Raw genomic sequence first — 26521 nt, 5'->3', positions numbered from 1 at the left:
TTTTAACAAGCACTTAATCGCAACTTGATTCGAATTCTATCAAAAGTTACAGCCATTTTTGTCTCCAGCTGCAAATTATTTCGAGACAGACTTTAATCAAATGCTCAATTTTGCAACGAATGACTTACTCTAAGAATGGAACACGTTCTTTCAGTGAAGCTTTCGTTTCTTTGAATTCAGGATCATTTCTTACACGCCACACAAGCTCTGTCATCCACGTTGTCCCTTCAAAATTTTGAGAGAAATAGCTAAATTGAAAGTAACTCTTTTAGGGTAAAGCCTAAACCTTATTTTGCTTAAAACAGCTGATTTTAAACTTTTTTAAGTATCAAAATACTGAAATTTATAAAAATCCACTCTTACTGAGAAGAAATTCAAACATATTTGAAGTCAATTTTTGAAATTAATTGTGACAAGATCGTTCTCAAAGATTCTGTGAGGAGGCAAGGATATATCATTGAGACTAACCTGATGCCTTACTTCCCTTTAAGCTCCTGTTGTATGAATTGTAAATATAGGTACAGTCTTACCACATTTTTGATGAGTTGCAATGAAGACATCATCATCGAGGATATCAAATTCTTGTATCCTTTGATGGTATTGGACATATCTTTCTGGTAAAGTGTATCCATATGGATGAATGATGGATAGATTGTGAAGTTCATCATCAATTGACTGATTCCTTACTTTCAAAACATCTTCATCATGGATTAGTTCGGCATGGATCTCTTGTGCCTCGTTGCTATTATTAGTGTTCATTCTATAACAATTAAATAACACTGCCACATTTAGATGATAAGCAACTAAAATAGGGGCTTATTAGAGAGAAACGTGTTTTATCTTCCCGTACCTGAGTTAGCCTATTCAGTCTTCAGACACTTCTGTATCACAGCACCGCTGGAGGGTGATAGAATATAGCTGAGTGACTCTACACTGCTATATAAAAAAATTTCGAAGTGTGTACCGGACCTAACGGAAAACAGAGGAAAGACAGTAGTAGGCCGAGTATTACGACCGTACTCTCACCTCACTGGGTAATGTTTTGTTAGAGAGTATGGATCTCAGACTAGGTAGAATAAAACAATAGCTATATTGATGCTTTAGTCTACTGGTGACACTATCAATACAAGAACCTGGTTGAAAAATGTCTATCTTAACTTTTCCTCCTTATCAGTTATCAAAAGGATTCAAACAATAAATTGTAGACACATGTCATTTCTGGAGACATTTGGACTATCTTCGTAACGCAAGGTCGGTAAATACAAGTCAAGTAATAAATTGACAAAGTAATGATAAATATATAATAAGTTATTGACAATAATAAATAGTCGTACATATATACATTCATATTTATGTTCCTCTGGTACTGTGTGTTGTATCATGAGATTATTCGATTTTATTAACCCGTTCACGAATCTCGTATCATCTCAGTATTCCAGTTCAGTTCTCTTAGTATAATTACGATATTCTCCGATGTATCTTTGACTTGATGAGTGACGGTTCTTTAATAACTTATTGGTTTTTCGATCCGTTCTTTGATTCTTCTGAAATAATTATAAATAACTTAGAGGACCCCTGAACTAATGAGCCTCTTCCCCTGGACTAAAAACCTACTCCCTCGAGCTATAGGGGTCAGCCTTTTCGCCAAATCTGACTGATCTTTTGGTAGGACAAAAAACCATGGGATGTTAATAATAAGTAATAAATCTGCTCGTTCTTCATTTCAGCTGGTTGATGATTGTCATCGTCCGTCGTATTGGAAGTTTATCATGAATAAAAAACAAAGTAATCATTAGCATAAGTAGCTCAAGTTAGAGAACGCGACCTTACGTTTGATGCGAGATGACACGAGTGATAACTTCTCCCTTTTATGCGCATGCTCAATAATTCGCATGCCGGAACATTCGTCCGGAACCGATAAGATACTAGATTTCTGACTATTTTTCAAAACATCAGAAATCCCGCTTAAAGTTAAAGCCTTACCTTACCTTACTTGGTCGGCCAAAACTTCGAGCCTCGGTGCGAAAAAAGTCACCTCGGCTAGATAATGTACCATTTAAAACCTTAACCTGCGAGGGAAACAACAATGTGGACTGAGTATACGTAGAAAATCTCTCTTAGGGTCTACTAGAGAAAACAAGTACATTCTTTCCATAATATTTCTTACACTGTGATGTCAGTCAAATAAAAAAATAAAACTTAAAAACTACAAGACACTTTTTTTCATAATAAACGTCCGTGTCAAATTACTTCTTACAAGTTTGAATGATTACTGTAATTAATAAGGCATTTGTCTTCGCAACTTCTGAATCTTTATTAAATACCCACATATTTATACCCACATATGGTATGGTATACACTTTTTTTATTATAAAAAACAGTAAATTTTTGCTGAGGCTCGGCTGTTCTTATTTTTTTGGCACTTTGAGCCTTATTTTGTTCTTATTTTTTCTAAGGTAAAAAATAAGTTTTGGCTATTTACTTTACTATTTAGAGGATTTTCGAAACCAGTGATTCTTTTTGCTATAACTCTCTATAACTTCAGCCTCTCCATTGTTCTTAAATTATTCTTATTTTTTGGCATTTTTGAGCCTCATTGTTCTTATAAAATTGTTCTTATAAAAAAAAAGTGTAGGCCTTTTCATAAATCACGTCACGAACATCACTTGCCTTGTTTTAAAATTATTGCCATGGTGATGAACTCCCAGATGATTTTATTACAACCACTTTCCCTGTTCATTAAAAAAAATCATTTAATATCTCAAGGGATATGATCAACATGGAAATTGTTTGAATACGAGGCAAGTGATGCTCGTGACGTAGTTTATAAAAAGGTCTATGTATTGTCGCATGATTGTCGCAAAAAATACTTAAAAGAATTGTTTCTCGAACTGGCAAAAGAAACTGGAGAATAAGCCTATCAAGTACAGTGCTACCACACATAAACTGAAATTAAAATTTCACAAACCTCCTGCTTAATACAGCTGGCGTAGGTAAATAGTTATTTTGCAATCTTACGAACATTTTTACATTTGATTGCTTTTCTCCTTAATTACACTCAATTAGACTATTAATTGTGTTCAAGTGTAAATGCTATGCGAAAAAAGCTATCAAGTATAGGCTATCGTTTTTTTCTGGATTGCTGGGTGAATACAAGAAGTTTATTTGTTGACTTTCCGAACCAAAAAAAGACTATATTTACAGAGCTTTGAAATGTGATTCTGAAATGAACAAAAATCATTTTGAACTACTTGAAGGGATTTTGAGATTTGAATTGCAGATATGCTTTCTGTAGTTGACTTACGAGAAAGAAGATCAACATTTTATAATGATTTAGATATAGAGAAAAATTCTTACGATAGAGTTTCGAATGCAAAAATAGTCGAGTCGTGGTACTACAGAAAGAATACACCACTGAATTTTAAAGCCTGAAAGGAGAGAGAGGAACTTCACTGTTTTTCCAACAATATTAAAGTTAAAAAGTGAAAACTTGAGATGTGTGCCGTATTTGGGACAACGGATACAACGGATTGAATCTAGCGCTTTCTTTGGCATATTTTTTTAAAAATCTCACAATAAATTTTTACTTTTAATCCGGCATTTGTCTTTGGAACCAAATGGGTGTCCCGTATTTTCATTCATTTCTAAACAAGAGAAGACTCCTGTCTAGGCATTCAAGCTTTAAACTCAATGGTTTACACTCTTCTTAAAAGGATTAAAAACAAAATGGCTGCTACGAATGATGACACAAGAGAAAATCAAAGACCAGAGATTTACAATGAACTTATAACGGATGAAGAGGTCTTGAAGTTTCGCCGACAGATTGATGACATCGAATTCAAAGGATTATCTTTCGTGCAGCCTTACGGATACATTTTCAGTGAACGATATATCAAGTATCATAATCAATTCCAAAATTTTCAAATGTTCGAAGATGATGTTTTTATAGCGACTTATCCAAGATGTGGTAAGTTTCTCGTTTTGAAGAATCCTGTTAGCACCAGAATTAGCTCCAGAAACACCCATTTCTCGTGCATAAATCACAGATAGATATCGTGTCACGATTCTGGTAGGACCCCCGCCTCACCAGAAAATTTTAAACAAAATTTCGTCACTGGTGGGAAAAATACTCTAGGATTTCAGCCTAATTGGGAAATTGACTTTGATTTCAGCACCGTTTTTAGAATTTAATGAAAAAAAATTGCACTCGAAATCCAGCCCCATTGGATGAGCCGGGAATAGTTAAACTTTCATCCCCCAAAGGGATTTCCTTCGAAATTTGCATCCACCGACTGTGGGAAGAGTTTCACCGGGGCTGTGAAAAAGCGTGACAAAATAACTAAGCTGAATTAAGCCTCCTTCCAACGAACCAAACATGATCTATTTTGCCTTAGCCAAAGCTAAGAAAGTCGGAGCAATACGATTTTCTTAGACAGTAATGAAGTCGCCCCTACGGAATTTTTTTCCGGACTAAGTTTTCTGTCTCTTAAATTATTTCTGAATTCGGTCTTGATCTTTTTTAAGGAACCCGTTGGATGCAAGAGCTTGTATGGCGCGTACGAAATGATCAGGAAGCCCTATCAACAGAATATTTGAATGTCAGGGTACCTATGCTAGAGTAAGACCTTTCAACCTTTAATTAAATCTAAACTATACCCCTGTGTCACAGGCCAACCCAATGGAGCTTCAATTGAATTTCGACCCCAGTGGGAGCCCTACCGGAAACTTTGATTTTATCAATATTCGAGATTCAATATAAATAATTGCACTCCAAAATCCCGATTCGTGGAATTTCGATAGAAATTTTTATCCACGTTAGGAGAAAGAATTCTACCTGGGCTGTGAGACTTAAAATGGTATATCGTAACCGTCATTATAACTACAGTCTATAACAAACAAATCTGCGCCAAGAGTTCAACAAGGAAAATTTGCTCAAATTTGTATTCTATCAAAAGTCAAAACCTCTTTTGTCGTCTCTACAGATTATCTTTTAGGATATTTTTTAAGCTATTAATGAAATAATCGTCAGCCGTGCAAAATTACTCGAATCTGATTGGTTTAGAGGAGTGCAATTAATCGTTAATTGCACTATTACCACTTTTTGCACTCTTCGGCGGGGGGACACTTTTGTCCCCTCATTCTTTTCTCTCCAGAGACTTTTTTTTACTATATAATAAAAACAAAGACATTTTTTTTCTTCAATATAAAAAAGAACAAAGAAGTTTTACGTTACAATAGCTTCTTTTAATTGAAAAGAAAGAAAAATTACACTGCAATGTTTTCTTTTTAAACAAAAGAAAAAAAGGAGGTTTTCGAATGTTTACAAAAAAAATGTTTACTCGTAACAAAGGAGAAAATACCGTAATTTGCACTCGTCCTTCGGACTCGTGCAAATTACTATTTTCTTCTTTGTTACTCGTGATTAATCGTTAATTGCACTCCAAACCATACGATTACTAGTACTAATAGATCTCATCGACCCTCACAAACAACTTTGCATTTTATTTTCTACACTTTTCAGTTTTTGCATTAACTTTGAAGAAGATGCACACAATTTTAGTCCGATCAGTAACTGCGACAATTTGCCACGACCAAGAGCCTTCAAAACACATCTTGCATACGATCTCTTACCAAAGCAATTCCACCAACAGAAGAAAGGAAAGGTACACTTTGATCTATTTGGCACCTTTCAGATTTCGGCGCTCCTTTCGACATGTCTTTCTATCCCGCAAAAGAAGCGACAATTCTTTTTAGGACATGCACACAAAATAATAAATATCTACTACTAAAGTCATTACGACATGACAGAGCATGCATGTAACGCTAAGTTAATTTCCCGGCCATTGACATCTAGAAATACCCAGATACGACCAACAAAATGATGACTCGTCTTCCTTATTCAAAACGAACGTCATAAAAAATGAAAATCGAATCTTCTTTTTATAACTTCAGGCAATCTTCGTAATACGGAACCCACGTGACATATGCCAATCATTACTCAATTATTTCCAAAACATAGAAAATTACACAGGAGATATTCAAACAATTGCCAACATTATGACCAAAGATGGAATAGGACTTTTCTATGGTCCATTCTTCAAAGTTGTATTAAGTTATTGGAATAAAAGACACGATGATAACATCCTTATCGTATTTTATGAAGAAATGCAAAAAGATTTGGGCTCGGTTATCCAAAAAGTGGCAGATTTTTTGAACGTCTCGATTACTACAGATCGAGTTGAGCATTTAGTGGACTTCTTATCGTTCAATAGTATGAAAGACAACAAATCTTCCTTATTTAGCAGTGAATTTATGGTAAATATTCTTATACCTGACATTTATACAGTTGGACTCCAAAACCCTTCATAAATCGAACAAATTTTCTTAGTTCCCTCATATTTGTTCGAGTTATGGAGACTCAACTTAACTCAATTTTGATTTTCTCCCTCTTATTTTGAAAACAAAACAGATGTGAATAAACTTTTTAGTTGCCTCAAAATGCCAATCTCTCTTTCAAAACTCCATAAAAATATTTAAGGCGCCTAGTAGTAGAGAATTTATTATCTGAACGATTACCGAATCCCCTTTGCGTTCGAGTAACTAAGATTTAGAAACTTAAACTAAGTAATGGTATACCTATTTTTCAGTAGAGCCTATAAACAATAACGAAATAAAAAAAATACGCACATAAATGTGTCTTAAAGACGCCAGTGGGCTATAAAATTTGAAATCGTCTTTCCATCATTTTCTAGAGCAAATCAGCAGCCAGGATGTATCACAAAGGTCGAGTGGGCAGTTGGAAAGATGTCTTCACGCCTGAAATGATCCAACAATTTGAAGAATGGGAAAATAAACATCTAAAAAATACAGACTTGAAATTCATCTATGAATAATATTGATGCTTAGCTATGTAATACCATGTTTAATGCGACATCCTGATCCTGACTCTCAAAAAATCATGTTTGCGGTAGTTGCTTTACATTTTCAAATACTTGATGTTCGTGTTCACTCAAAACTCTAACTCTAACAAAACTCATTAACTTTACGTGGTGATTATTTTACATTTTGTAACAAATAATTTTGCACTACGATGTAATTGTATGAGGTAGCTGCTTTATTTTCACTGCTAAATTTTAATGTAATGTTTGTGGTAACAATGACTTTACATTTTTAACTCCAAATTATTGTTTCGCGGTAACTGTTTCATTTTCACTCTTCAACTTCAATAAACTGTTTGTAGTAAATAACACTTTCCACCACAAAAGATTTGCTTCCAGAAAGCAATAAGAGAAGGCATTCCAAGCCATTGTGGCTAGCCATCGTGTGTAGACATTTGAGTGTGACTTTAAAAGACCTTGAAAATTGTTGGAAATGTCTTTCGTAAAAATTGAAAATGGAGCCTTAGTCTAATTTCGAAATAGTCGTCCATAACCTGAGATTAGATAGTACTAGAGATACTTCTGAAATTCTTTAAAATACCAAAAGTTTAGAAAGACAGATCACTCAAAATTCTATGCGTAAATTTTCTGCAGCCTATTGTTAAGATCTATAAAAGTCATGGACACTAATCAGGGGCAAGAATTATCAATATCATCAGTGTTTAGGCTAAAGATCAACATCTGCAAATCTAAAACAAATCCCCCGGAAAAAAATGACTATCGAAAACCAAAACGCTTCAGCGAAAGGATACAGACAACTATATTATATATGGAGAAAGGATGAGAAATGGACTAACTAAAGTCACTGAGTACGTTTTCTGATTTATTAAGAACAAACATTAAGAAATAATAAAAAATTTTAGAATCACATTAACAATATATACAAAGTTGATAGTAATCATTGTATTTTTGTTTCTACATAATGGGCTCTTCCAGAAAAAATCCGTTCATGGGGGGTGGAGGATATATTATTTTTTTCATGAATTACCCCTGGACATTTTGATTTTTAACCCCCTGGACATGGGTTATACCCCTGGACAAACATCAAATCAACCCCGTGGACACAAAAAATTACCCTTGGACATTGGAATTTACCCCCTGGACATTGCAATTTTTTGGTATTTTTTCAATACCCCTGGACAATTCATCCTCCACCCCCCATGAACGGATTTTTTCTGGAAGAGCCCAATGTAAATTTGGACAAAATATTAAAATTAGCTTAGATTAGAATCACATTAACGTTATATACAAAGTTGATAGTAATCATTGAATTTTTGTTTCTACATAATGTAAATTTGGACAAAATATTAAAATTAGCTTAGATTAGAATCACATTAACATTATATACAAAGTTGATAGTAATCATTGAATTTTTTGTTTCTACATAATGTAAATTTGGACAAAATTTTGTTACCGGTTGTAATACCCTATAATTTCTGAACCACTGGAAAATTGACTTTGATTCATCTCAATTCGAAATTCGTACTCCAAAACCATTCCCGATGGATCTTATTTAAGTTTGGAACAATAAAGTTTCTATCGCCGTTAGGGATTTCCATTGAAATTCTTATTATATTCGTTGTGGGGAAACATCCCAGCGAGGTTGTGTGGGACAAGAGTTTATCATAGTTAAATCAAATATCATCATTCATTTCTCAATCAGTATTATTAAAGCCTGTATTATCTTTCCCATCTTTGTCACCACCAGCACCATTGTCTCCAATATTGATCTCAACAACCGGTGTCTGTTCAACATTGGGCCCTTCTTTGACCAAGATATTCTTCATGGCTACCTGATTATCAGTTGAAGAGACACGACCATGTTTCAACAATCGACAAGCCAGGAACAAGATGACGAGAAGTAATAAAGGCCCACCAATGGCTAAACCGATGATCAAATATAAGTTGGTTTTGTCTTCATCTAAAATATATTAATACAGTTGTAAATTAAAATTCAGATGTTAATGTTTCATTAGGACCAGACTATTGAGTTTCAAGCTGAAGCGACTTAGTGGGGAATCTTCAACTTTTCCTATGCAAGCAAAAGTGATGCCTTAAAGTTTTCACCGTATTTTAAATGGCAAGTTGAATCAAACTCTTTCTTTAGTTTCGTCCTTTTACATTTATCGAATTCTGGCATTGGCGACGGACCAATTGTCTTTAACCTTTCTAGCGCATAACACTTTTTTGAATGATGTGAAAAATTTTTAAACTTCAACCTGGCATAAATACTTGTAACTTAAGGTATTTTGATGGCCTATCAAAATAAGAAAAAAATCTGTGTATGCCCTTTAAAATCAAGTCAAATGTTATTAGCTGTAGTCTAGGACTCGGTATATTGGCTGATTTTGAGCGTATTAACGCGCCATTCGATTTTAAAGGGTTAAAAAAGTATAGATTTCTTACCACTATCTTTATCTTGGACTACTTTACAGTTTTGTCCTTTTAATGGTTGGTCACATCTAAAACCAAAAGCGATTTATAAAAAAAAAAAACATGTTAGAAAAATAAGTACCGTGATAATTCGAATAAAGGCCCCGGGCATTTATCAACTTTTTTTTGGCTGTTAGGAGGGGTGTTTATTCGAGGGAGGCCTTTATTGGAAGTAATATGGTAAAAAGCGACTGTAGCTTGCAGATAGAGCATCCAGCTATGGTGCACACGGTCGTGGGTTCAAATCCTGACCGGGTCATACCAAAGACTTCTTGAAAATGGTATTTGATGCCTCTTTGCTTGATGCTCAGCAATTAGGGGAAGGATCAAACGTAAGTGGAGCAATCCAGGGTGAAAGAGTGGTGCCCTCCCCTACCTTCGGGTTGATAGCTATCGAAAGAGGAGCCTCCAGGTCGCCTCCAACAACGGTCGCAGACTTACTACTTACTAATACGGTAAGTAATAAATAAGAATGCGTAAAGTATAAAGCAGGTCATGGAGGGCTGTAAGGGTCTCAAACTTCGAAGAATGGAGAAAAAATACAAAATACTTTTTGGTGCCGAAAAAATTATACCTTTCTCCAGTGCATCCTTGTGGACAAACACATTCCAATTGCATTCGGTCAGTCTCATTAAATCGACAAGAACCACCATTCAATCCTTCACAAGGACATTTCAGTGTCTCAAATGTGAATTCCTGGTCTATATATGCACCACAAATATCAGTAGCACGGATAGTAACTCGTGATACTCCTACTTCAGTTGGTGTGAAAGACAATAGACCACCATTGGTTATCTTATACATCGATGATGCACCCACATTGAGGCTATAAGTGATGGTTTTGTTTTCTGGGTCCTCGGCTATGATATTGAAACGGTTCCTTTGTCCTTTGATAGCCTTAACACTTTTATCTTTTCTGAATATAGGTGCTTTGTTATCTATGAAGTAATAAAATAAAACGATTCTAAGGTTTGCAAGTTAAAGAGATAAATGATAATTATTTTAAATTTTCAGTTCAGGTATGAGTTGGGTGTGGTAAATATAGTAGAGTCTCTTTAATTCGAGCCTTTTTAGCTCGAACAAGTTTTCCCGTCAATTCAATTAAACAATACTTCATAAATCTTATACTCGAAATTTCCTTAAACTGGAACAAATTTGTGTTCACTGTGCGTGTTCGAGTTATGGTGACTCCACTGTATATCACAATTTTAATAGACCTTATCGGAGGTCTATTAATTATATGAATTTTTCTAAAAAAGCGATGCATTGTGGGATTGTTTCGAGTGTGTTACAATAGAAATCTCTTAGGAACTCCTTGAGGGAATTCTATTGTAATACACTCGAAACAATCCCACAATGCATCGCTTTTTTAGAAAAATAAAAAACTCCGATAAGGTCTATTCTTGCGATGTATGTGGTAAACTTAAAGACGTGTATTGTAAAAAAACTTTTAATTCTCAATCAAAATGTGAGATGTGTGGTAAATACTTTTTATTGTCAATTCAAATGCGAGATCTGTGATAATACTTTTAATACTTTTTAATTTTAATATTTTTAATTTTCAATTCGAATGCGGGATGTTTGGTATAGCCTTTACTTTTTCAATTCGAATACGTTATGTGTGGTAAATACTTTACTTTTTCAATTCGAATGCAAGGTGTGTGGTAAATACTTAATATTTTGTAACTCATTCAAATATTGAAATGTATGTGGTAAATACTTTATAATTTTAATAAAAATGCAATGTAGATGATAGATTCTTTAAATTACTTTAGAAAGAATGAAATTTCTTATTCCCAATAGAACTTTCCTATTGCATTTCCTATATCTTATTTTCTGTTTTCAGCTGAAAATTTGATAGCTTCCGTAACAAAGCTTCGAAACTCATAGTGATACTAATTTATCAAGAACCTCTTTCGACACGGACTGCTATAGGGATTTTAAAGATATTCAGTCTCGACATTTACATTTAAATGGATTTTTTTTTACCTTTCCGAGCCGCAAAAACATTGGCTTGTGGATCACAAATTTGACACCAATCATTTGGATGAACTTCTTTAGACCCAAAACAGTAACCATTCACCAGACATGTGTCGGTCTAGAAACAAAACATCATTCAGATAGAGTTTATATTACGGCCTGGAATAGGAAAAATTGATAGCACATTCTTATGGTGACCGTTCAACATATTGGTATGGAATATTAAGTTGGATACTTATTCGACTTCAAAAGTGCTGTGTCACATACTCAGTAGGCCAAATTCGTCCCTTTCAGAAAAAACATCCTATAATTTCAGTGTTACTGGAAATTGATTTGCTTTTTTATCTCCATTAGAAATTTGATTTAAAAAAATTGCACTCCAAAACCAACACTGGATGTTTTGACCTTGGGAACTATGGAATTTCTATCCCCATTTGGATCTCGATATAACTTTTATCTCCGCTATGGGAAAAAGTAGGTTATGAGACAGGGTTGTAACTTAGTGAGAAAAATAATAGTTTTGAATTGTTTGAAGAAGAATTTCTTGATAGATTTTGGTCATTTTTCAGTCCTCTTTTCGGTACAAATGTCATATTATCGACCGCCGAAGGCGGTAAATTTTCCGAGCTGTATACGGGTAAAAAAGTTGGATTCAAAATTTGTCACAACTGTGCTATCCTTTTGAATATTTTAAAATTTGACTCGCCCATTCTGCACGTTTTGCAGAATTTTGTCGGTTAAAGGTTTGAGCAGCTGAGACAAATTTGAGATATTTGTAGAATCGCTTGTTTTCTGAAATGTGTGGCGTTTTACTACGGAGATAATAAAAGCATTTTTTCGGAGATAACGATGTTAATCATGAATAGATGAAAAACATGCTGTGGCGCCCCGCTAGGGAGATAAATGTTAAGTAAATAAAAAACTTTAAGTATTTATCAGCTTCTGATTCAAACCACAAGTGATTAAACAACTAAAAATATACTATACTAGCTCATCAAGTTCAATAATCTCGTCAGGCATTTTACACATGTTTTTTACAAGCATACAAAAATCCGAAAACAGGCTCAGAGATGCTTAGGTTCAAAGCTAGCTGGGAGACCCGACTTTTCAGTCTATGTGGTTTCAAAAAAATATCAAAGTATAGACAGTAGTAGCCGGGAATTATACAAGATGCAAGAATTAATCGCAGAATTTGGTTGGCTAATATCTTATTGTTATGATTTGATAAACAAAAGTATGACGTCAAACAGCTCTATTGTTTCAAGAAGTGGCGCGAGCTTTTGAATTGTTTTGAAAAAATAACGGTTTTTTCTTTTGTGATTTGAAGTGATTTGAATCGAGTCAATAATTCCATACTCTGTATTTCAGTGAAGTTGTTGGGATTTTAACAGGATAGAAATATTTTTGTAACAGAGTATGGTCTCCAGACTAGTTCAAAGCTTAATAAGGCTGAAAAATGCTTGAGTGGATGCCTAAATCTAAAACGCAAATTTGGGGAAATACTGAAATTCCAGCCAAAATCAGGAAAAAAACATTTTTCGTAGTCTCAAGTAATGTTTGCTATATGCTTAGTTTTTCCCCATATCTGAGCCTAGATATGCTTATAAGTGCAATGCTTATAAAAAATATCCATATTTTCAAGTTAAATCACGCAAACGAGAGTGTCGAAGTGGATCATTGTCTAAACCGATGAATTCTTCATCAAATTTAAGGCGGTCGTTATCCAGTGATGTGAGCACTGTTCTAGTTAATGTTTACGTCTATTGAGTTATTACCTTTTGAGTACAAATTTGCAAATTCTTAGATTTACAATCTAAACATTTTCCATCGTAGACAACGAAAAGCGATTGATTGGAGGTAGAATTAAAACCATTTGATGATACTGAAACCAAGAAGCCTCCAACAGGTCTTCCAACGTTGTCAGCTATCTCTACATTGTTGATTTCTGTAGGATCATGAGGAATTTCTACCACTATCTCAGATAAGGATAGAACAAATGCATCGTCGACATTAACTTTCTTTGTTTTGGTGTATCCTTGACCTTCTGTTGGAATCTGAAAGTATTCCAATGGTTGCACGCAATAAGGTTTATAACCACACGCTTGAAATGAATTTTCTTTAATATTTGAAGCCACTTGTTAAGTGATTTTTCTCAAACGCCTTAATTAGTCAGGAAAGTAGTGGCTAGTAAACGCTTTATAATGACCCCCATTTTTTGAGCTTCTACAGGGGAGTTGGCTCGCTCTATAACATTGATCTTGGGGGAGACAGATTGTAGATCGAAAGTAATTTTCCATAAGGTTTCAGAAAACTGATTCAAAGACCATTATCATCATAATTGACACAAGAAAGGTATAAAAATGTGGAAAAACTCGTTCTTAGTAATTATAGAGGAATGTAAATCTTCTGAAAAACGTTTTGAAGCCAATTACGTGGATTTTTGACAACAAACCTCGACTTCTACTGAGCGACTTTGTAAATTTAATGAGTCAACAAAATTCCAGCCCAACATTCTTGCTCGAAGACAATCTCTTTTTCTGATATCGCATAACCCACCGTTTGCTAGACTATTGATTTGTAAAGGAGAATCTAGAATAAACATAAGTGGCCATTATTAGATGAGGGAGAGTACAGATAACAGTCTACAGTTGCCTCTCCTTAAAGTTTTTATCTTTACATAAATGTTACCGTTTCATATCAGACACATATCAGGACAGTGTCTGCCTATTGTTATATCGTGCTTATATAAGCAAAAACATGTTTTTCTTTTCCTCTTTTTGAGCAATCTTGCTCCACACCCGTCTCAACTCAATATCAAATAAAGCTTGTAAATCAATTCGAATTACGGAGAATATTTTACACTACTTTCCTGGTGAGGGGAGCAATATTTTAGCTCGAATTACAGAAAGTAGAGGATGGATAATTAGAGATAGTTGACTGTATTTAATAAATAATTCTAGGTAGCGACGGGAATACGCCCATGTCTCTGATACCAATTTGAAATGTGTGTCAGAAGGAGTGAGATACCAATAAGGTGGGAAAATATCTTGTTTTTAGAATACATTTCAAATGCTTGCTTTCATTATGTTCTAAAATCGAACACGTAGTCGTCTTTCCCTGAGATGAGAGTTCGACGTTTTCTTCTAATAGGGAGAGATTCTAAAAAATCAAGGTATTCTTCTCATCACCATCGGGTTATTATGGCAATTTTGCCAGGGGATAAGGATCCAATCGGGTGTTTTGCGCTAGAGTGTCCTAATTTCACAGATCTGTTATATTAAGAGTCACAAACAGAACCGTATCAACATTATTACTTACTTCTTCTAATAGAACAATCCAGTGATATAAAGTCATAATCACATTGGCATGTCCCATTCACACACTTTCCGTTACCGCTACAATCGCTTGGACATAGATTGTTCTTCAATACATCAGGGATAACCATTTCACCTTGAGGAGAAAACCAAAAAAATTATTTTTAGAATGCGAACCACCAGTATAAAATAACGACCAAAAATTTAGTTTTTCCCAAAACAAAAGTATTGATTAAATTTGATGTCAACAATTTGACATTCCATGGCGGATGCAGAATTCCAACTTAATGCAACAATAATTTCTTAGGTAACCAATAGAAAATTCATAATTGATAAAAAAAATCCCACGATCTGCTCCCTAATACCTTCACATAAGTTTATCATTTTTTACGATGCAGGGATCTTTAGAAAAAGATCTTAATTATAAAGTGATCTCCGATTCCGAAAAGTCGAATAGATCTTTTTATAGATAACGTCACAAACATCACTTGCATCGTTTTGAGATTATTGCCATGGTGATTAACTCCCAGCAGATTTTATTGCAACTACTTTCTACTCATAAAAAAATCATTTAATGTCTCAAGGGATATGATCAACTTGGTAATTGTTTGAATTCGAGGCAAGTGATGTTCGTGACGTAATTTGAAAAGGTAATGTTCTTAAGGCTGTATGTCGCCTTATTGCCACCGCAGGAAGCCTAAAGCTTCCGGGGATGGCATTCATAGCTTCAAGCATAAGGAAGTTGGGCAAACATCTCATAATTTTGCGTGCGTTTTTTAGTATTTTAGTTCCGGTTAAATGGTGTACGGATAATATTCTTAGCTTGATTGTATTTCTATTATTTTATCTTCATTAAAAACACTTTTCCGGATTTTTTTTGATCTGATTACCCATTTTCAAAGCTCTATATGTCTTTTTTATTACCTCAGGGAGTCGAATTAAGGGAAATTATCTTTTTTTGTTTGGAAATTCCCTATTTAAACCACAAGTAGTTATTTATCGCTCTGAGCAACTCAAATTAGAAATTTGCCATTTGATTTTTACAGTAAAATGGCAGTTTAGTACAGTAGCGTTTAGTATGCTATAGACAAACCATAATATACCATTATTTTTGTAATAAAAGAGATGACAAAAAAAAAACAGATAGATAACTTTACCTTATCTCTATAAGAAGATATCTATGAGATGGACAAAAATTGCTAATATTTGTAGACTAAATTTTGCTTAAGATGAGATGCCATTCTAACAGAAGTAACGGCTATAAGTAACATTTCTTTTCAAATTCAACAATTTATTTGATCGTTCTTCTGCGGTGGCACTTTAATGAAGTTATGGCTAGTCTTAAACTCATAGGCAGGCAGATACATACAGATTGTCTCATTCAAACTAACTAACTAACCGAAGATAAGGATCCTAAAATTCACCTGAATTTCCAGCTCCATCAGTGGTCGAATTTGAAGCAGTGTTGTTTGTAGTGGAGGTACTATTCTTTGTGATTTCATTGATGACGGTAAATTTACAAAGTTCAGTAATCGAATCGACTACCGATGCTGTAGGGCCAGCTAAATCATCCATGATCTAAAGCCGGTTGAAAATATTCGGTTACGTATTTACTTTCACTTTTTTTTTGGGGGGGGGATTCACAACCGGTTTTTAAAGAAATCTTTGAGGACAATTTGAGTTTTTTCCAAATAACTCAAAATGAAAACGAGAATCCAACGGAACAATATTGATTTTTGATTTCATATTTTCTCCATTTAATATTCAGGCAAGAAAGTGATTTCTAAGGTATATCCCCAAATGAATAATGGACCTGTGATAATTGGACGTGCTGCTCAAAACTTACCATAATTTTGACTCCAGTTCTAGCCTCTTCTAATTTCCTTACTCAAAGATGGGAAGATAGGTAGAACAAGTGATTTAGAATGAGCTTTTTCTGCAATTCTTGAAAAAAATATTTATTCTTTTAAAGGCCTTAATTTACGTTTCACCTAGGTCACGCTAGGAAAACAAGTTTTCAGAAGAAAAAACATCAGTCATCTACAGGCAGTTAATCACACTTAGGAAATCAAGAATGGGCTCTTCCAGAAAAAAAATGAGGGGGGGGTGGAGTTCTTACATACGACGTGAAAGGATTGCACAAGCCAAAAATCTCAAACCATCTTATAATATCCCTTAAGATCTGAATATACAAGCTTAAATTAAAGGGCATCCATTTACCTCAATATCGGTCACACATTCTTCAACCAAAGTTGTCAGATTCAATGAAGGAAACATGTCCAAACAAGCTTTACCAAATGTTGATTCTTCAATAGCTTTGGTGCAGTTAGATTCTGCCTCTGCTCTAGTTGTGCCACTTTTGGTAGGAAATGTTGGTAGGTCGGTAATATTAAGCTGTTGAGGATCAAAATCGTAACCGCCATCATCGTCATTGGGGACCCTGATCACGTTCTTTGTTGAACGACGTCGACGCCGACTTAGAGGTCCACCACCACCGCATTCTGTGGCAACACCATCTAAAATAAAGTGAAAGAATATCAAGATCTCATTTTAGTAATATATGTAAATTTTGCCTACATTTTATTTGATCCTTTCGTAGAATTTAAGTAATTTATTTAGTCATTTAATACAAAAATTTGATAAACATAAAACTAGAACAGTTAGGCGAGTCCAATTTAATTTGTTGTTCTACGGGCAGATCGTTAGCAAAATATGGGTCGGTCGGTCGGTAAAATAAAAATGAAATTTTCATTTATCAGGGTTGTTAAAGTACCGAAAATGTTTTCCAAAAAAAATCTGGTTCAAAAATTATTTTTCTATCTTCGATGAAGATCATGATAAAATCTTAGTGTATGGAATGCTTGATTTTATAAACATTTCAATTTCTTGAATTAATTTTCAGTTTTATTCAAATTTGATTCTTACAAATAACTAGTGTGTAAAATATATTGAAGTGGAAATTCAATATTATTATTTTTTTTGATTTTAGCAAAAATAGGGTCGGTCGGGCCCGTAGAACAACAAATTAAATTGGTCTCGCCTTAGTAAAACAATTTTATTAGAGAGCACGGGTCGAAAGACAATTTCGGGAATTAGTAGAGCAAGTATTAAGAACATGATAAGAACACATAAGCCTGATAATTCAGAACAAAGGTCAGACTGACCTCCAGTAGCGTAAACAAGAAGCGTGTCCTTAGTAGCAAAATTTCACTGGTTCTTGTTAATAATGTTTTAAACTGATAAAAGAAACAAATCATGTTTCCATAAATACCATCAGGATGTATTTCAATGCCATCTGGTTCCACCCATCTTTGACTTCTGGTTGTGACCTCTTTACATTCTATAGTATCTTTGCCTCTACAACTACAAAACTTCTTTCGTTCAATGTCGCACTCCGTCCAACCAGGTTGATAGTAAAACAAACTATGTCCTCTTGGTATTCTAAAAATTCAAATGAATAGAAGAAATTAATCCGCTAATTCTATTATTGTGAGTCTTACAAAGTCCTGGAATGTAAGGGTAACTTTTAAGTGAAGATAAGTGAAAGTGCACTCTAAGGGTGAAAAAAAAAGTTTTTGGGCAAAGTTTTGGAAAATCTTTTTGTCTTAAAATAGACAAAAACCTTCAAGAAAATGCACTGGAAGGGTCGATTATCACTCAATTTTACTCAAGTTTGACTCTGCAATGGCCAGATTTCAAAGACCGCACATACGGGCTTTTTTTAATCAAGTGCCCCCCGGGTTTTTTAGTGACCTTGTGTAGATGATAGGATCATCTAGCATGCTAGATTAGCTGACACTATGCTGTGCCTATTGGATTATTCCTATATACAGAAACCAGCAACTTACTTCCATTCAGCAGTGTAAAGTTCTGATGCAACAATATTAAAGTGTGACTCTAATTTCTTTCCGTCCTTGGTCATGTGATCATCCTCGATATCATCATTATTATTTCCACACATTCCGAACGTTTTGTCTCGATAATCCGACGTCGTTTGAATGTAGACGTTGGCATAATACGGTCTGCCGGTCCACCAATATAAATGCCCATCAAAACGTATGGATACGCCATCTGGTGTGAAGATCTACAGTTAACGAGACAAAGAAAAAAGAAGCTGGATTACCCCTAGTTTATTTATACTAAACTTCCCATTTTTGACACTGACGTTTACAAACAAGAATGATTTTAGTCTTTTTACTATGATTTCTTGGTACAGAGAGTCGGGCTCACCGGAGTCAATTTCACTGTCCGCTTTTTGGGGGCGATTGCAGTTATCCCTCATTTACATTTAAACCAATTATAGCCTATTTCATAGCATTCATGTATCTGTTACATGCTGTTTTCTATTCGATTCAATGGGGATAATGCACAAATATGTGCAAATTTCCTTTCGAGAAAGACGCTGAAAAAATTGTATGTTGCCATCATCCCAGTCATCAATTCAATTTATTCAACAAAAAATAAAAAAGAGAATAGACCACTCTCTTACGTTATAGTTCCGTCCAGATCCAACCCTGGTTACTTTGAATGCAGGATTGAGTGGTTTCTTACTCGGGAACCTGACACTGACTCCACCACGGCACATATCGATCGTAACGACGTCGTCACCGTATCGCACGGCAATTCCACAGATACACGAAACACGACCATTACAAACGTGTGTTCTCATATGAACCTAGATTTAAAGAATAAGTTTGTTCTTCTTAGCATGAGTAAGTTTGTAGAACAAAAACTATAGCAGACTAAACTCACACGAGGGAACACAAATTTTGCTCAAATTATGGAAATTTTGAGTCATGGAGTAGGGCTATATGAGGCTATATGGCTTTATTTATTGGAAGGACCATAAAACCTGTTCGAGTTAAGGAGACATTTGAGGTATAGAGGTTCGAGTTAAAGAAACTCTATTGCATTTTCACTTAAAATTACATATTCAATCATGAAAGTCAAGTAGCTAGCAAAACAAACTTAATTCAAGCTATTAACAATAGAAAGAAATGAAAAGGCTTCTAGTTCAGCTTTTTCAATAAGGGCTATGGTGAAACTTACCATCGTTCTTCCACCATGGGTTCCCATCATGACGTAATCACCCACGTGGTACATGTGGAAATATAAACCATCAAATGTTGTGAAATGTGGATCACCAGTAGCTTGACATCTCTTCGGACCTGCTTTGTTAACGATCACCTGACAAAAAGAAAGGCAAAATTCTACTAGACTTATCAGCCTTAAAGCCACGAGAAGGCCGGGGTCGGGTTTGCATGGGTGAACTCTTAATGTAATTGATTAAAGGAAGCGGCTTCAGAAGTTGAAGGTCATTTCAACCCTGGTAAAATCGAACCCAAATCCGTATATGATCTTTTACATTGAAAATGTCTTTGTTGCGTTTGGGTTGTAAATTTAAAAAAATTCTTTTTCAGTCTGCTGTTTTTGAGAAGCTTTTCTTTAGATGAAGTTTCAACAAAAATATATCAAACATTAGACTACAGATAATCTTTACAAAATTAATTAATTAAAAGTCGATTAAAAGTCCTTAAGTGAGTAGGCTAATCACACATTTGAATAAAATCACTTACCATAACTTCATGCGTTCCTTGGTCCCAATCCCTCAAATTACCATTGGGCATTGTAATGATCCTGATAAACATATGTTCTGAAAGCCCATTGGTAAAGGATGTCCGAGTCACATTCAATTCCCAAGCATTTTCTCTTCCATTAAAGTCATTGGTCAAGCATTTGGTGCACAACATTGGCACGGCATCGTCTTGAGTCTCGTGAAAGATAGACTGCAATGAACATCCATCCATTTGGCTTATTCCAACTGTTGAATAGATTTTGATAGATTTGACATCTTCATTTGATTTGAAGACTAGCCTTTCTGGTTCAACCTGGTAAATAGAAATCAATTTCAAGTAATTACTACGGTATACTAACATGTGTTACACGTTAAAACAGAGCAGCGAGTCCATTGGACTAATCCATTTTATAACCATACAAGAAATTTTCCAGGGGTTAAACTGAGAAGAATTTCCAGGATGTCTAAGAAGGTGTTTTTCATGTTTCCAGGGGGTAAACGACTGATATTAGTGCGTCCACCCTCACTTTAAGAGATTAAAATAATTTTTCCAAGGTCTTTCCAGGTTTTTTTTTGCAAATTTTGCAAGAAAAGAAAGAAAAATAAAGATTTGCGTCACATTTAAAATAACGGCATATCTTTTCGAAATCTGGCGATTGGTTTTACTTTCAATATAATGTTTGTGTGAAAACCAATGGATGGGAAAAAAGTGGCTTTATTTTCCAAAAGTTTCATCCAGTCCCTTCGTGACTTTAAATTAAATGAGCAAACCATTATTCAGAATTATCAAACGAGATCCAAAAACCAGCTTCCATTCATTAGAATTATACGATCTTTCTAACGTTCACTACGAGGGCTCGGAATTCATTTTCGTTTCGATTACTCTTCGTTTCGGGGTTCTAGCCTACCATTGATAGTTCTAAATATAGTTTTAACTCAACCCTTTGAAAATATGAAGAAATAAGAGAGTGCTTTCAGAGATGTTAGATTTTTACCTTTATTCCAGCAAACTTAACATTGGATTTTTGTGGTGATCCCTTCCCTGTAACATTCACTTTATCCTCAAAGTACGAGATAACTTGGCAGAAAAACTGAAAATGGAAATGAAAAAAAGTTAACTAAAATGTTATTTATGATAAGCTTTAAGAATAGACGATATCGGCTTTCACATGAAAACTCAGATTTGACCCACGAGAATTGCCCACAATGCTTTATGCGGAAAGAATTTCACGGTGAATTTTTTTCCGCGCAAAGCATTGTGGGCAATTCTCGGGGGTCAAATCTGAGTTTTCACGTTAAGCCGATATCGTCTATTAATTGTGTTATCGAAATTTAAAATAAACATAGGCTATCTTTTCATAAAACACAAACTGTAACACCTACCTCGTTCCCAAGGTTAAAGATTGTTGCTTCTCCCCAGTTTTCTGGATTCTCAACATACGGTGCCACATCAGTTTCATCGCCTCTCACGACTACCATTTTGATCAATTTATTATTAGCTCCTTGATAGAAAGAGACTTCGTGCTTAACATTTGGAGTTTTCTCGAGTGGATCAATTATGCAGGTCATTCGAATCTTGTTGTCTTGAAGTTTGATATTGATAGTCGGTGGATTGTTATATTTGGGATAATTATCTAAAGAAGCAAATATTATCAAGCTATTACAGTGTGAGAAGTGGTGGGTTTCAAACACCGAGTTTTGTGTTATGAAATTTTATAACAGAGTTCAAAATGTCTGTCGAGTAAAGAGTGGTAGAAAAATTGAGGTTTCTTACCGGAGCATCCTGGAGTGAATCCGTTCTTCGAACTCAATTGACCAGGACATCGTTTTTCAGAACCTGAAATTTAAATCGCGTATATTATGTTTGAAATCACTTAATCAGTTGATATTTCTCACATCTCAGTCAGCTAATCCATTATTACAACATCTGGCTTCATAACAGCAGCACGTTACTAAAGAAAATTTCATTCATAAAAATGCTGAACCTTACATTTCAGAATTTGCTATGAAAATATTGATTAATAAAGCCGCACGTAGCCCATATGTAATGAAAATGTTTAGACAGTGATCTTTTTGAAAAAAGAACAATCAAATTGGTTGCCAGTTTGCTTAAAAAGCATTAATTCAAAATCCAAACCTACCCGCACAATAAACCATTGGACAGGTTGGTACAGACTCCAAATAGTAAATAAAGAAAGTTTCGTCTTTATTATTCTTGGACTGGCATTTCTTTGCTTTTACGCTCCATGGTGTGTAGGCACGAATTTGACTGACAACACGTGCTTGGAGTGTTGTTTCGTTACCAATGTCTACAGGATGGCTGCCGTCCAACCAAATTGATTGTGTTGCTCCTAAATTGATAAAAGAAGAGCGCATCAAAATGTATGCACATATTCTTGCTCGCTATCCACACCGTCACATTCATTGTTAAACCGCACACATAGATTTAATTAAATGTACCTCAAGGTTCTACAATCATGGTCGAAATATTTAACGTTTTTCAAAATCTAAAGTTCGGGCGAAAATTGCTATCTTAGCACTTAGCAACTCAGAGTTAAAACTCTTCTTTCCAACTGTAGTTTAAGGCGCTTAAAAATCATTTGTGATGTTTAAGATGTCACCGAGAAATCCACTTTTGTCTCAAATATTTTGTCCATGATTGCAGTGTTTCAGAATGACGGTTAAGTGCAGATGGAACTTCCAAACCCTCAGGGACTTAATTTCACAGAACATTTATGACCGTATTACCTCCAACAAACACTACCCTGCTTTCTAACGCCCCTCCACCTCCAATAAACGCCCCCTTCAAAGAAAGGCCTCTCCTCTAGGAGAGATGATTATTTGAAAACGTCCCCTGGGGGGGGGGTTACTTAGGCAAAATGGGTGCCGGCCGGGTATGTGCGAGCCATAAGGGTACCTTTTCTCATTCCTCAAAAGTCTCTCAAAGGGGTACAAATTCAAAAGTTAGTCTCTGAAAGGGTCCCAAAATCACGAAAATCTAAAATTTCTCTCTCAAAGGGTCACGATTTCCAAAAATATTGACCAAAATTTGGTGAAAATCAAACCAAAATTTGGAAAAAATGGACCAAAATTTAGGAAAAAGTCTCTCAAAGGGTCCCAAAATTACCAAAATTTTGTCTCTCAAAGGGTCGATTTTCGATTTTCGGCTCGGACATACCCGTCACCTCGCAAAGCTAGTACCCCCCCCCCCGGGCGTCCCCTCTCACAGACCCGGTAGGATTTTTTCAGCCAGTGGGAGTAAAAATAACGGACTAAAACTCGACGGGGATTAATAATCCCATACATTTTATTGCTGGGGATTTCAATTCTTTTGTTTTCAAGTCAGAAGATTCAGTGGGATCATATCGGAAACACAGCATAAGACTTTGCAGTGAAGATTGATTAATTTGATTATTTTCAATGGGGACAAAAATTAGAGGATAATTTTCCATCGGCGACGATATTTTGGCCAATTTTTCCAGTGGGAAGGGGTACCAATCGGTTTTTGAGAAGGGGGTGTTTGAAACAAGCATCGAAAGGAAGATTCACGAGGGAAAACTTCTATTCTGATAATTGCATAGGTATTCAATCAAACCTATTTCGATCGGTTTCTACAAAAATGGCATATTTCTACTCAAAAAACAAAACAAGAGTTTCATTCGCTCGAATAAACGCCCTTCTTAAAATCCAAAAGCAATTGACTAACGCCCAGGGCGTTGATTCGTAATAAATATGGTATTCATAGAGAGATTTTTTTTATTTTTGGTGATCTTTGTACGCTTAGAAAGACGCTCTCTACTTTATAGAGAGTTGCGAAGGTCGAAAACCCGTAATACCCAGCACCTATATTAACCCGTATAATAGGAAATAGGGAGCAGTAAATTAGATAATAAATGTGATGTTGGTGTTGAGGCGTTACTCTCTTTTTAGAGAGTCTTTGCTCAGTGCGGATTAATTTTGGAATATCGACAATAGAAAAACACCGAACGTGTTTTAGAAGGATTTGGAAGCAGACAGTTTGTCTGCTGGGAGGGAGCGGTAAATTAGATAAATTAAAAATTTCAACAGAAATCTTCCTTACCGCAAGCGTTCTGTTGTGGTTCGGTTGTTGGCATTTTACCACCAGCAGGGCTCGTGAATCGATACCAGAAATGTCTCATTCCCAGATCACATTTGTATTGTTGACTTCCTTGTTTTAACATGAAAGCTGTACTGCGTTGTTCATCATCTATCTTGAAATGGCATTTACATGGGTCTAAATCAAAGAAAAAGTTAAGTCACGAGGGACTGTAGGTTTAAATCAAAACTAGGTCCAAATTGGGTCCTAAAAATATTAACACTTTTCAGATTATACAAACAAGACCAACTTTATGTTCAATGAAATTTTTTGTTGCCGACCCTTGATGGAGACACACCTTAGACGTTTAACCACTTCGAAATTGACACTACCATTCTTATTCGAATAGGTGATGCGTCATCTCGTATAAGGATATTATCTAGTAGTAATAGTACACGGGAACGAAAAAATCTTAAAAACTCAAGCGTGTAAAATAGCCATTCCCTGCGTGAAATTTCTTTTCAACCTGAGAGTTTTTTTATCCATTATATTACAAGGCAAGATTTTGAAATTCAGGGTGTTTTTTACCCATTTTACATCAAACCGAAAAATTATGGGCAAAAGATCCCACGCATTTAATTTTGAGATTTTATCCTGTGCATCAAAGAGGGTGAAGAGGACGACTGTTGTCGGTTTATCGGTGAAAGAGCTATTTTTGTGTGGTTTATCGGTTTTTGGAAGTCCAGTACGCCCCACCTCTGTGTTATTTTTTAACCATTTTACATCAAACCGAAAAATTATGGGCAAAAAATTCTACGCATGTAATTTTGAGATTTTTCCTTAGTATCAAAGAGGATGTAAATCTTTGAAAGCGCGTCAGTAACATAATTTTTACAAAAAAAAGGAATATTTGACTCACCAATTTTACACTCTCTCCTTTCTTCGTTACTGTCACCATCTTTGCAGGTTCTAGTTTGTGTTCTAAAGCACCCTTTACACTCTGTCCATTCGTTCCAACCCCCTGGACATCCATCATTACAAAAAATAATTTTCAAAAAACATACCAAAAAGAAAAATTGAATAAAATTCGTCATTTTTAAACGTGATTTTTAGTTTTGCAATTTCCCCATATGTGAGTATACAACTTTTTCTACAAGACAAGAGGATTGCGCGCTTCACTATTTTGTAACAATTGTGACAAAAATTGTGTGTTTTCTTTTGAGTAATGTGAAAGTGTCTCTAAGGTGAAAACGTACTGTTTGTAATTTGATAAGGTTCTAAAATCGTCTTTCATCACAGTGCATTTCTAGGGGGATTGTCGATGCTCTAAATAACCAAAAAATGAAGTGTCTTTCCTTTGGTGACGTCTGTTGACATTCATGCTTGATCTTGTTTGTTTACGCTCATGTTTGTTAGTAAGCAAGGGGCCTTCTCATTTCAAAACTACAGGTTCAAGAGATCAAGAAAAGTATTCTTTGTTGGGTTGTTAGCAGTTTTGGGAAGCGTTCTACTGGGAGAGAATCTACAGTAGATTCTTGTTTATTCGAAATTGAACTTAGAATCTAATCTATTTTAATATCGGGGAAGTTCGTATTAAAGAAAGTGTCTTAGCAAAGGGCTTATCCACAATGAGGATAATCTTTAATTACCCAGCTGGCACACAACGTTGTTTTAACGTTCAAATAACGTTATTTGGACGTTATGAATGTCAAATGGACGTTGTTTTGACGTTGTGTGCCGACTGGTTAGAGAAAATGGGTTCAAAATAGTGAGCTGTTAAAGGGATAAATGAGTTCATCGTACTTTATTTATCACTACCCCCGGATTCGAGATCTCAAATAATTCTACAATATGAGGTATTTAAACAGTTTAGAGGTTTCTTAGACTAAAGGAGATACAAAACTGAAAGGGGTATTTACAAAATTGTTTGTTTTGGGTATCAAATATCTGCATAAATGCTAATGATGAAAGGCTTTCAGAGAAAACCTTTTCTTATGTTTATCATAAGAATCAAACTTTTCCATAAGAACGACGAAAATTGAATCTGTTAGATTCACCACGCAAACAAAAAAGCCATGTGTTAGACTGTAAGTCTCAAACTAATGAAACGATATAATCAAGACTTTCAGTACTTTTTAAAACTTTTCCACGTCAAGGATTCTAAAATCAACGTCCTTGTAATCCTATAGAGTTTTTAATATAAAATGCTAATACAATAAAACCT

The 26521-nt window shown here is 35.1% G+C and overlaps 3 protein-coding genes across 3 annotated transcripts in view; 1 reads left to right on the top strand and 2 right to left on the bottom strand.

The window, feature by feature from the left end:
- The window catches only part of LOC136814506 (sulfotransferase 1A1-like), a gene marked incomplete in the record, with an annotated part of 6892 nt that extends 4196 nt beyond the window's left edge, over positions 1 to 2696 (bottom strand). Inside the window, 3 exon segments of the mRNA XM_067071060.1 lie at positions 129 to 225; positions 531 to 760; positions 1989 to 2696. Of these exon segments, the coding sequence (XP_066927161.1) occupies positions 129 to 225; positions 531 to 760; positions 1989 to 2056 (395 nt within the window).
- Positions 2697 to 3713: 1017 nt separating this feature from the next.
- LOC136814503 (luciferin sulfotransferase-like) lies at positions 3714 to 7181 on the top strand. Its single transcript, XM_067071058.1, has 5 exons — positions 3714 to 3967; positions 4525 to 4618; positions 5522 to 5663; positions 5953 to 6315; positions 6753 to 7181. The coding sequence occupies exons 1-5, from the start codon at positions 3727 to 3729 to the stop codon at positions 6891 to 6893; spliced, it is 981 nt and encodes a 326-aa protein (XP_066927159.1). The 5' UTR covers positions 3714 to 3726; the 3' UTR covers positions 6894 to 7181.
- A 1327-nt stretch (positions 7182 to 8508) lies between these two features.
- LOC136814502 (von Willebrand factor D and EGF domain-containing protein-like) lies at positions 8509 to 25496 on the bottom strand. The gene is made up of 20 exons (XM_067071057.1): positions 25217 to 25496; positions 24322 to 24495; positions 22382 to 22591; positions 22015 to 22077; positions 21624 to 21874; positions 21236 to 21331; positions 20242 to 20553; positions 19715 to 19852; positions 19155 to 19340; positions 18514 to 18749; positions 17937 to 18106; positions 16886 to 17181; positions 16090 to 16243; positions 14670 to 14801; positions 13804 to 13940; positions 13127 to 13405; positions 11361 to 11469; positions 9946 to 10309; positions 9345 to 9400; positions 8509 to 8859 (listed from the first exon to the last, which is right to left on the bottom strand). The coding sequence occupies exons 1-20, from the start codon at positions 25389 to 25391 to the stop codon at positions 8594 to 8596; spliced, it is 3804 nt and encodes a 1267-aa protein (XP_066927158.1). The 5' UTR covers positions 25392 to 25496; the 3' UTR covers positions 8509 to 8593.
- Between the last annotated feature and the right edge of the window lie 1025 nt (positions 25497 to 26521).

Source organism: Clytia hemisphaerica, unplaced genomic scaffold (genome assembly GCF_902728285.1).
Source record: "Clytia hemisphaerica strain Z4C2 unplaced genomic scaffold, Clytia hemisphaerica genome assembly, whole genome shotgun sequence".
NCBI classification, from domain to species: Eukaryota; Metazoa; Cnidaria; class Hydrozoa; order Leptothecata; family Clytiidae; genus Clytia; species Clytia hemisphaerica.
This window is presented reverse-complemented; position numbering and strand designations above follow the sequence as displayed.